This window comes from Oncorhynchus gorbuscha, linkage group LG21 (assembly GCF_021184085.1).
Source record: "Oncorhynchus gorbuscha isolate QuinsamMale2020 ecotype Even-year linkage group LG21, OgorEven_v1.0, whole genome shotgun sequence".
Taxonomy (NCBI): Eukaryota; Metazoa; Chordata; class Actinopteri; order Salmoniformes; family Salmonidae; genus Oncorhynchus; species Oncorhynchus gorbuscha.
In genome coordinates, this window is record NC_060193.1 from 37,152,676 (window position 1) to 37,164,849 (window position 12,174).

At 45.7% G+C, this 12,174-nt stretch overlaps 1 protein-coding gene across 7 annotated transcripts in view; it reads left to right on the plus strand.

Annotated features, from left to right (window-relative positions):
- The window catches only part of LOC124008509 (chromodomain-helicase-DNA-binding protein 6-like), a 115,471-nt gene that overhangs the window by 72,713 nt on the left and 30,584 nt on the right, over positions 1-12,174 (plus strand). For all 7 annotated transcript variants that reach the window (XR_006834108.1, XM_046319829.1, XM_046319827.1 and 4 more), the window contains 6 exons: positions 2,194-2,370; positions 2,602-2,745; positions 3,451-3,706; positions 5,012-5,222; positions 5,841-6,036; positions 6,566-6,730. Coding sequence is in view for 6 of the 7 variants with exons in the window: in XM_046319829.1 (XP_046175785.1) it covers positions 2,194-2,370; positions 2,602-2,745; positions 3,451-3,706; positions 5,012-5,222; positions 5,841-6,036; positions 6,566-6,730 (1,149 nt within the window). In the remaining variant the exon portion in view is untranslated. The remainder of the gene's footprint in view (positions 1-2,193; positions 2,371-2,601; positions 2,746-3,450; positions 3,707-5,011; positions 5,223-5,840; positions 6,037-6,565; positions 6,731-12,174) is intronic.

Sequence of the window (12,174 nt, forward strand, 5' to 3'; positions counted from 1 at the left end):
CTGTTTCTCAATCTTTAGATGTCATGGAGGGCAGGTAGTTTGCCCCCGGTGATGCGTTGTGCAGACCGCACCACCCTCTAGAGAGCCTGTGATACAGCCTGACAGGATTCTCTTGATTGTGCATCTGTAAAAGTTTGTCAGGGTTTTGGGTGACAAGCCAAATTTCTTCAGCCTCCTGAGGTTGAAGAAGCGCTGTTGCGTCTTCTTCACCACACTGTCTGTGTTGGTGGACCATTTCAGCTTGTCTGTGATGTGTACGCCCAGGAACTTAAAACATTCCACCTTCTCCACTGCTGTCCCTTCGGTGTGGATAAGGGGGTGCTCCACTGTTATTAGCTAACTTTTTTTGCTGAATTTAAGAAAAATTACCGGGCTTAACTTTCCATGGAAAATCTCCGACCCTTTGCAATGATTTATAATGATGGCTGCTTGTCTAGCTAGCTAAGATTTTGAAAGTATGATGTTGACATGCTCAGCACAATCAAAGATACGGTAGATATAATGTGATTTGATGTCATTTATCTGTGGCCAATGACCTTGAGCCTTCTTGACGGGCATTTCTACTGTAAATCTATGGCAGCACCCAAAGGGGCTTGAACTGCTTAGCTCTCGCTATAAATTCTACAGTGATGTAGTGTCCCAATGAGTGACAAAGCACTGAGCTCGGCTGAAACACCTGCTTTTTGGAGCTGCCTTACTCAGAGACAATGTTTGTATGTGGCTTAAGGATGATTTTTTTCCCCTACATTGTTTGCAAACAGATGTGACACAAATTAATGCCAGAATAACATGGAAAACTGGCTATTTATTTGTATAACAATAAAATATATATATATTTTTAAAAATGTTTTAGCTAAACAGGTGTGCCCTGAATGATTGGTCGCCGCTGGTCAAATTGACAATAAAGGCAACTATAGTGGGACTTTGTCCTCGTGTTTCTTTCAATGTCCGTTTGAGTTTTCTGCAACTGTCTGCTGCTTGGAAAACATCACAGTTGGAGATTTTCTTCATCATAGACCAGCGAGTGCCCAAGTTACCACGGTAATGGCCCATCCCTTAAAGGGGCAACCAAAATATTCTCACCTAATGATTGTGCTTGATTTGAGCATGGATCACTCTTAATAACGTATATTCATTAACCTTTAGTAATTTATTATCATTTAAACACTCATACTTCAGTTCTTCTCTGTATTTGTGTGCTTCATTTCTACATGTAATCCTTGTAGAAAAAATGTCAGAATAGAGCCCTGAACTATAATAAATAAGCCATATCACTCAGCCTTTTGTGGCAGGGTAGGCATTTTGTTGATTCTTAATATTTAGTTGTAGAACTGTTTCTGTTTTTACTACTGTATCTAAATGATTTATTTTAACATACATTGGTTAAAAGACTCGGGTCACAAAAATTAAATGAAATGAAGCAATTACTTCTTGTTTTAGAAAAACAAAGCATGCTCATCCGTATTTGTTTTTTGGGAGGTGTAATTATGTCGCAAAAATATTTGGGCTGGTAAAGAAATCTGAATGGCTGGTAGATTTTTAAAATCTACCTGCCACAGTGGCCGGAGGACCGAAAAGTGAATTTTCCACCCTCATTAGAGAACGTAGCAGAACCTTGCTACTCGTATCTCGGTAAATGTGTTTCCATGGTACTGACAATATCTGCACTCCATGCTTCTCAAATGGTTTTAACGAACTCATGTTAAGGAAGTAGTCTCCAGGTAAGGTGTTTGAAGTAATGGAGGAGAGCTTTAATGGATGAGCAATGTCCGTGACCCACTTCCAGCTCAGGCCTGAAGAAATCTTAACTGAATGATTGCTGTGGTGAAGGGGACACAGAGTGCCGTGTGGCAGCAAACACAATTGCAGGTTTGATTATTGTCTTCTAGCGTTCCAAGATGGAACAACTTCAAAGAGAACGCCTGGCATTATGGAATGCACATCGGAATGACAAATATTATGCATTTGGTTATTTGATCATGGAGGACCGCAATGTGTTGCCACTGAAATTGTCTTGATTTTACCATGGTAGGATTACACTTATTTATGGCCAGAACTGTTTTTGCTTCTGCCTTCCTGTAGGGAAAATGCACGGCATTCATCGGTTTTAAAGCAGTGTAAATAATTGGTGAAATGTTTTATTTTCCCCTCAATCTTTCCTTTTCTTCCTCCTTTGTCTTTCTCTGTGTATAGGGAAATGTAGTGTTGGGCGGGTACAAGTTCCACGGAGTGATCACCACCTTTGAGATGATCATGGCCGACTGTCCGGAGCTGAAGAAGATCCACTGGCGCTGCGTGGTCATCGATGAGGCTCACCGCCTCAAGAACCGCAACTGTAAACTCCTGGAGGGCCTCAAGCTCATGAACCTGGTGAGGGGGTAGCTAGCTAACTCTTGACCATCTGCATTGTACTTTGTAGTCAATTCAGTTCAGCACCAGCCAAGGCTGATAGTAGCATGGATGCCCCCCCTTGGTCAAGAGGGAAGTACAGCAGAAACATAAAAATTGTAATCAGCCAGAGTAGGATCTCTGAGTCGGATGATGCATACCAAGTTGTCTTTGAGTGTCATGAACAAAAACTATAAACCCTAACTCCTGTAGGAACACAAGGTCCTCCTGACAGGCACCCCCCTGCAGAACTCAGTGGAGGAGCTCTTTAGTCTGCTCAACTTCCTGGAGCCCCTACAGTTCCCCTCAGAGAGCCTCTTCTTGGAGGAGTTTGGAGATCTGAAGACTGAGGAACAGGTGATTTTCTCAGGGGTACCCTTTTAGGGTGGAAAAACTGGGGAAAAGTGGGTAACTTTCCTTGGGAATTTACAGGAATATATAGGAAACTTTCAATGGGAATATACAGGCATCCATGGGAATGTTGATTCTTACTCGTAAGCAATTTCCTTTTAAACGTTGTATCATACACTTAATGACTACTACTACTACTAATGCTACTGAACAAAACAAAGTCTGCACTTTACATCATCAAGTAGTTGTTAAATCCATGTTATCAAATTGTTTCTTCTGCAGATAATTTAAACATATTGTTATGAGTTGCGCCACTGTAAGTTATTGTTGTGTCTACGGCAATTTTATACATTTATTCTAATAATTTAGCAGACTGCCTTATCCAAAGGGACTTACAGGAGCATTTAAGGTTAAGTGCCTTGCTCAACGGCATATCGACAGATTTTTCACCTAGTTGACTCTGGAATTCGAACCAGCAACCTTTCGGTTACTGGCCCAACGCTCTTAACTGCTAGGCTACTTGCCTCTTGGTTGTCTAAACTTAACATATTGCTAAGTATCATTACTGCAGACCATCAGATCCTGACCACCTCTGTCCTCTTCCCCCAAGGTCGGAGTCAATTTTAATTTAATTCAGTCAATTTATGTACATCCAGAATTGACTGAATTGGAAATGGAATTTACACCAACCCTGATCTCCTCTTCCTCCAGGTGAAGAAGCTTCAGGCCATCCTAAAGCCCATGATGCTGCGGCGGCTGAAGGATGACGTGGAGAAGAACCTGGCGCCCAAGGAGGAGACCATCATCGAGGTGGAGCTCACCAACATGCAGAAGAAGTACTACCGGGCCATCCTGGAAAAGAACTTCACCTTCCTGGCCAAGGGGGCCAACCAGCACAACATGCCCAACCTCATCAACACCATGATGGAGCTGCGCAAGTGCTGCAACCACCCCTACCTGATCAAAGGTGACGTGTGGACACACAAATGAAAGCACGCATCACACGTACACACACACGCTCTACAAATGTTCGTAGTTCATAGTTCATAATAAAATGTTAACCTCTCTGGGGTAGGCGGGAAGCTTGCGTCCCACATGGCCAATAGCCAGGGAAAATACATTTCTATAAAAATCGAACTTTCATTAAATTACACATGCAAGATAGCAAATTAAAGCTACACTCGGTTGTGAATCCAGCCAACATTTCAGATTTCAAAAACGCTTTTCGGGGGAAAGCATAAGATGCTATTATCTGACGATAGCACAACCGTGAACAATGAGAGTAGCATATTTCAACTCTGCAGGCGCGACACAAAACGCAGAAATAATTTATAAATCATGCCTCACCTTTGACAAACTTATTTTGTTGGCACTCCTATATGTCCCATAAACATCACAAATGGTCCTTTTGTTCGATTAATTTTGTCGATATATATCCAAAATGTCCATTTATTTGGCGCGTTTGATCCAGAAAAACACCGCTTCCAACTTACGCAATGTCGCTACAAAATATCTCAAAAGTTACCTGTAAACTTTGCCAAAACATTTCAAACTACTTTTGTAATTCAACTTTAAGTATTTCTAAACGTATATAATCGATCAAATTGAAGACGGAATGATCTGTGTTCAATACAGGAGCAAAACAAACTGACGCTACTTTTCTGGTTACCTCTATCAAAAGGTACACATGAACTGACGTTCGTTCTGAGCTGTGGTACGTCTTCATTACACAAAGGAAAAACCTCAACCAATTTCTACAAACTGGTGACATCCAGTGGAAGCGGTAGGAACTGCAGGAAAGTCTATTAGAATTCTGGATTCCCCATGAAAACGTATTGAAAAGACAGTGACTTAAAAAAAGAAAAATCTGAATGGTTTGTCCTCAGGGTTTCGCCTGCTAAATAAATTCTGTTATACTCACAGACATGATTCAAACAGTTTTAGAAACATCAAAGTGTTTTCTATCCAATACTAATAATAATATGCATATATTAGGATCTGTGACAGAGTAGGAGGCAGTTCAGTTTGGGTAGAAATGTTGCCCCCTACCACAAACAGGTTAATTATAAAACGAGTTGACGGCTCGTGACCTGACCTGTATTCCTTCTAGCATCCATAGTCCTGTAGAGTCCTTTATATATGGACTCAGTTTTATTCCACCCTGACTTTATGGAAATGGCTTCATACCGATTTTCTCTGACCTTCACAAGGTTCTCTACAATGCATTTTAAGTAGACCTTTTTTCTCCCTTATCTTCTCTGGACATGTCTAGGTGCGGAGGAGAAGATCCTGGATAGCTTCAGGAAAACCCAGAGCCCTGATGCTTGGGACTTCCAGCTCCAGGCCATGATTCAGGCAGCGGGGAAGCTGGTGCTTATTGACAAGCTGCTGCCAAAGCTGATTGCTGGCGGCCACAAGGTGCTGGTCTTCTCCCAGATGGTGCGCTGCCTGGACATCCTGGAGGACTACCTCATCCAGAGGAGGTTAGGTTGGGGCTGAGGATAGAGTTGAGAACGTGGCTGGGGATGGGTCTGGGGTTGCTGGACTGGGCTCAAGCTCTGCTCTGTGTGCGCACATCACAATCCCCCTCAGCCTCAGCTCTAGTCTAAAAAGAGTCGGACCAAGACTGCAATTGTGTTGAGTTTATCAAGTTGGGAAAAATATATGATTTTGCTGGACAGTTCCAAGAACAACAGGAAAGACACATGTGTATATCAATATTAATGGCTGTGATTTTATAACATAATGATAAATCTGTGTTAGACACACATTTTTACAGGATATCTATGATCCGTAGGAGATTTTAACTAGAATATACAGTGTAAGAGGTGACCAAGCATTTTAATTGGAGATACAATATGAATATTGCAACAACAAAAACATCTAAATGAAAACACAGTATGAATGAATATGTTTGAATACATAATATGTACTGTATGTATTGTAGCGAATTCGGGGGTAGCCCGACCAGTACTCAAACCTGGTTCCAGAGACTGTCAGCCCAACACCTTCACCGTTACGCTAAGAGATCCGAACCTCTTGACGAGGTCGTTCGGTTGATGTTGCTACAGTATGTTCATAAGTTATATGTCTGGTTCTAGGTACACCTATGAGCGCATCGACGGCAGAGTGAGGGGTAACCTGCGCCAGGCAGCGATCGACAGATTCTGTAAGGTGGACTCGGACCGCTTTGTGTTCCTGCTGTGTACCCGTGCTGGGGGCCTGGGCATCAACCTGACCGCTGCAGACACCTGCATCATCTTCGACTCGGACTGGAACCCCCAGAACGACCTACAGGTTAGACAACACAAAGTTCAGCACCACTTTCCGGACCTTGACTAAACCTAGTCCTGGACTAAAAACCTAGTACTGGACTAAAAACCTAGTACTGGACTAAAAACCTAGTACTGGACTAAGAAGTGTTATACTCATTTCCTGATTTCATGCTTTCATGTTGTCCCGTGTGGCTCAGTTGATAGTGAATGGCGCTTGCAATGTCAGGATTATTGGTTTGATTCCCTCTGGGTACACCACTGTATGTGTATGCACTCACTACTTTGGATACAATTTCATACGTTATGAAATGGTATAATAGCTATTTCATGTGGGCATGCAGTATGAAATGGTATAAAGGAAAAATATTACTCACACAATGTTCATATTTTTATTCTACTTTTTTTTTGTACTACATTGATATTGATTACTGCGTTGATGTATTTAGTGCTTGCAAGAAAGGCATTTCAGTGTACTTTAAACTTTGAATGACAGTGTAAAGTAACTGTTTCAAGCCGTGTGTGTGAAACTGCTCTGTTTGTGTCCCTGCCAGGCCCAAGCTCGCTGCCACCGCATCGGCCAGAGTAAAGCAGTGAAAGTGTACAGGCTGATCACCAGGAACTCCTATGAGAGGGAGATGTTTGATAAAGCCAGTTTGAAGCTGGGTCTAGACAAGGCTGTGCTGCAGGACATTAATCGAAAGGGCAGCCTCAATGGGGTGAGTGACTGCTATGATCGCCTGGTCCCATATGTTTGTGCTGTCTTGCCAACTCCTATTTTCATCGTCCCATCGTCATGCCAGCACAAACAGATCTAGGACTAGGTTATACTATGAAGGATGACTTCTGGATTGTCTTTGTATACAGTGAGCTCCAAAGGTATTGGGACAGCGACATATTTTTTGTTGTTGCTTTGGCTCATTGAAATGATTCATTTTTTAAGTTGAAGGTGAACCGATGAGAAATTACAGAACTTTTTGTACATAATCTACCCAAATTAGGGGACCAAAAGTATTGCAACAAATTCACGTACATTGCATTTACTTTTTCCACATTTTGTTACGTTACAGCCTTGTTCTAAAATTCATTAAGAAAATTCCCCCCTCATTAATCTACATGACAAAGCAAAAACAGGTTTTTAGAAATTCCTGCAAATGTACACTGCTCAAAAAAATAAAGGGAACACTAAAATAACACTGCCTAGATCTGAATAAATGAAATATTCTTATTAAATACTTTTTACTTTACATAGTTGAATGTGCTGACAACAAAATCACACAAAAATGATCAATGGAGATCAAATTTATCAACCCATGGAGGTCTGGATTTGGAGTCACACTCAAAATTAAAGTGGAAAACTACACTACAGGCTGATCCAACTTTGATGTTATGTACTTAAAACAAGTCAAAATGAGGCTCAGTAGTGTGTGTGGCCTCCTTGTGCCTGTATGACCTCCCTACAACGCCTGGGCATGCTCCTGATGAGGTGGCAGATGGTCTCCTGAGGGATCTCCTCCCAGACCTGGACTAAAGCATCCGCCAACTCCTGGACAGTCTGTGGTGCAACGTGGCGTTGGTGGATGGAGCGAGACATGATGTCCCAGATGTGCTCAATTGAATTCAGGTCTGGGGAACGGGCGGGCCAGTCCATAGCATCAATGCCTTCCTCTTGCAGGAACTGCTGACACACTCCAGCCACATGAGGTCTAGCATTGTCTTGCATTAGGAGGAACCCAGGGTCAACCGCACCAGCATATGGTCTCACAAGGGGTCTGAGGATCTCATCTCGGTACCTAATGGCAGTCAGGCTACCTCTGGCGAGCACATGGAGGGCTGTGCGGCTCCCCAAAGAAATGCCACCCCACATCATGACTGACCCACCGCCAAACCGGTCATGCTGGAGGATGTTCCTGGCAGCAGAACGTTCTCCACCGCGTCTCCAGACTGTCACGTTTGTCACATGTGCTCAGTGTGAACCTGCTTTCATCTGTGAAGAGCACAGGGCGCCAGTGGCGAATTTGCCAATCTTGGTGTTCTCTGGCAAATGCCAAACGTCCTGCACGGTGTTGAGCTGTAAGCACAACCCCCACCTGTGGACGTCGGGCCCTCATACCCCCCCCATGGAGTCTGTTTCTGACCGTTTGAGCAGACACATGCACATGCCTGCTGGAGGTCATTTTGCAGGGCTCTGGCAGTGCTCCTCCTGCTCCTCCTTGCACAAAGGCGGAGGTAACGGTCCTGCTGCTGGGTTGTTTCCCTCCTACGGCCTCCTCCACGTCTCCTGATGTACTAGCCTGTCTCCTGGTAGTGGCTCCATGCTCTGGACACTACGCTGACAGACACAGCAAACCCTCTTGCCACAGCTCGTATTGATGTGCCATCCTGGATGAGCTGCACTACCTGAGCCACTTGTGTAGGTTGTCTCATGTTACCACTAGAGTGAAAGCACCACCAGCATTCAAAAGTGACCAAAACATCAGCCAGGAAGCATAGGAACTGAGAAGTGGTCTGTGGTTATCACCTGCAGAACCACTCCTTTATTGGGGGTGTCTTGCTAATTGCCTATAATTTCCACCTCGCTCAACTACTTCCGGGTTGGAGCGAGCGGTCGCATCGGCACTTCGCTCCGCAGGTAGTATAACTTTTTCATTACATTTCATTACATTTCATTATAGTACAACGGTTTGATTTGTCTAATCTTAGCAAGTTCTTCTTAGCTAGCTACATAGCCGTCTTTGTATCAAAGATAATTGCGTAATTATCGTATTTCGTCGTCCTAACGTAGTCTTCACTGCTCTGCCCAGCAGCTAGCCAGCTAGCAAACGTCCACCGATTAGCAGCACTGTAGAAACTATTACACTCAACTGAACAACTTGATTAGTGTAGTGTTAGCTAGCTACATAGCTGTCTTTGCTGTCTTCGTATCCAAGATAATTGTGTAGTTTAGAGTGTGTAGTCTTAGAGTGATTATCTTAATTTACCGAGGTTAGCTAGCCAGCTACTTGTCGTCCTTAACGTAGGAGACTCTGCTAGCTAGCCAACAGCTAGCCAACATCTTCCGTATAGAACTCAATAACCCGGTCGCATTCACAGGTAGTATCACATTTTCATTTCATTTCATTACAGTACAACGGTTTGATTTGTTTGATCGTAGCTAGCTACATAGCTAGCTACATAGCCGTCTTTGTATCAAAGATAATTGTGTAGTCTAGAGCGATTTTCTAGGTTAGCTAGCCAGCTATTGTCGTTCTTTTAACGCAACGTAACGTAATCAACACTGTTTAGCTAGCCAGCTAGCCCCCGAATAGCAGCACTGTAGAAACTATTACACTCAACGGAACGACTTGATTAGTGTAGTGTCAACAACGCAGCCACTGCCAGCTAGCCTACAAAGTCAACAACGCAGCCACTGCCAGCTAGCCTACTTCAGCAGTACTGTAGCATTTTAATCATTTTAGTCAATAAGATTCTTGCTACGTAAGCTTAACTTTCTGAACATTCGAGACGTGTAGTCCACTTGTCATTCCAATCTCTTTTGCATTAGCGTAGCCTCTTCTGTAGCCTGTCAACTATGTGTCTGTCTATCCCTGTTCTCTCCTCTCTGCACAGACCATACAAACGCTCCACACCGCGTGGCCGCGGCCACCCTAATCTGGTGGTCCCAGCGCGCACAACCCACGTGGAGTTCCAGGTCTCCGGTAGCCTCTGGAACTGCCGATCTGCGGCCAACAAGGCAGAGTTCATCTCAGCCTATGCCTCCCTCCAGTCCCTCGACTTCTTGGCACTGACGGAAACATGGATCACCACAGACAACACTGCTACTCCTACTGCTCTCTCTTCGTCCGCCCACGTGTTCTCGCACACCCCGAGAGCTTCTGGTCAGCGGGGTGGTGGCACCGGGATCCTCATCTCTCCCAAGTGGTCATTCTCTCTTTCTCCCCTTACCCATCTGTCTATCGCCTCCTTTGAATTCCATGCTGTCACAGTTACCAGCCCTTTCAAGCTTAACATCCTTATCATTTATCGCCCTCCAGGTTCCCTCGGAGACTTCATCAATGAGCTTGATGCCTTGATAAGCTCCTTTCCTGAGGACGGCTCACCTCTCACAGTTCTGGGCGACTTTAACCTCCCCACGTCTACCTTTGACTCATTCCTCTCTGCCTCCTTCTTTCCACTCCTCTCCTCTTTTGACCTCACCCTCTCACCTTCCCCCCCTACTCACAAGGCAGGCAATACGCTCGACCTCATCTTTACTAGATGCTGTTCTTCCACTAACCTCATTGCAACTCCCCTCCAAGTCTCCGACCACTACCTTGTATCCTTTTCCCTCTCGCTCTCATCCAACACCTCACACACTGCCCCTACTCGGATGGTATCGCGCCGTCCCAACCTTCGCTCTCTCTCCCCCGCTACTCTCTCCTCTTCCATCCTATCATCTCTTCCCTCTGCTCAAACCTTCTCCAACCTATCTCCTGATTCTGCCTCCTCAACCCTCCTCTCCTCCCTTTCTGCATCCTTTGACTCTATGTCCCCTATCCTCCAGGCCGGCTCGGTCCTCCCCTCCCGCTCCGTGGCTCGATGACTCATTGCGAGCTCACAGAACAGGGCTCCGGGCAGCCGAGCGGAAATGGAGGAAAACTCGCCTCCCTGCGGACCTGGCATCCTTTCACTCCCTCCTCTCTACATTTTCCTCATCTGTCTCTGCTGCTAAAGCCACTTTCTACCACGCTAAATTCCAAGCATCTGCCTCTAACCCTAGGAAGCTCTTTGCCACCTTCTCCTCCCTCCTAAATCCTCCTCCCCCTCCCCCTCCTCCTCCCTCTCTGCAGATGACTTCGTCAACCATTTTGAAAAGAAGGTCGACGACATCCGATCCTCGTTTGCTAAGTCAAACGACACCGCTGGTTCTGCTCACACTGCCCTACCCTGTGCTCTGACCTCTTTCTCCCCTCTCTCTCCAGATGAAATCTCGCGTCTTGTGACGGCCGGCCGCCCAACAACCTGCCCGCTTGACCCTATCCCCTCCTCTCTTCTCCAGACCATTTCCGGAGACCTTCTCCCTTACCTCACCTCGCTCATCAACTCATCCCTGACCGCTGGCTACGTCCCTTCCGTCTTCAAGAGAGCGAGAGTTGCACCCCTTCTGAAAAAACCTACACTCGATCCCTCCGATGTCAACAACTACAGACCAGTATCCCTTCTTTCTTTTCTCTCCAAAACTCTTGAACGTGCCGTCCTTGGCCAGCTCTCCCGCTATCTCTCTCAGAATGACCTTCTTGATCCAAATCAGTCAGGTTTCAAGACTAGTCATTCAACTGAGACTGCTCTTCTCTGTATCACGGAGGCGCTCCGCACTGCTAAAGCTAACTCTCTCTCCTCTGCTCTCATCCTTCTAGACCTATCGGCTGCCTTCGATACTGTGAACCATCAGATCCTCCTCTCCACCCTCTCCGAGTTGGGCATCTCCGGCGCGGCCCACGCTTGGATTGCGTCCTACCTGACAGGTCGCTCCTACCAGGTGGCGTGGCGAGAATCTGTCTCCTCACCACGCGCTCTCACCACTGGTGTCCCCCAGGGCTCTGTTCTAGGCCCTCTCCTATTCTCGCTATACACCAAGTCACTTGGCTCTGTCATAACCTCACATGGTCTCTCCTATCATTGCTATGCAGACGACACACAATTAATCTTCTCCTTTCCCCCTTCTGATGACCAGGTGGCGAATCGCATCTCTGCATGTCTGGCAGACATATCAGTGTGGATGACGGATCACCACCTCAATCTGAACCTCGGCAAGACGGAGCTGCTCTTCCTCCCGGGGAAGGACTGCCCGTTCCATGATCTCGCCATCACGGTTGACAACTCCATTGTGTCCTCCTCCCAGAGCGCTAAGAACCTTGTCGTGATCCTGGACAACACCCTGTCGTTCTCAACTACCCGTTCCTGTAGGTTCATGCTCTACAACATCCGCAGAGTACGACCCTGCCTCACACAGGAAGCGGCGCAGGTCCTAATCCAGGCACTTGTCATCTCCCGTCTGGATTACTGCAACTCGCTGTTGGCTGGGCTCCCTACCTGTGCCATTAAACCCCTACAACTCATCCAGAACGCCGCAGCCCGTCTGGTGTTCAACCTTCCCAAGTTCTCTCACGTCACCCCGCTCCTC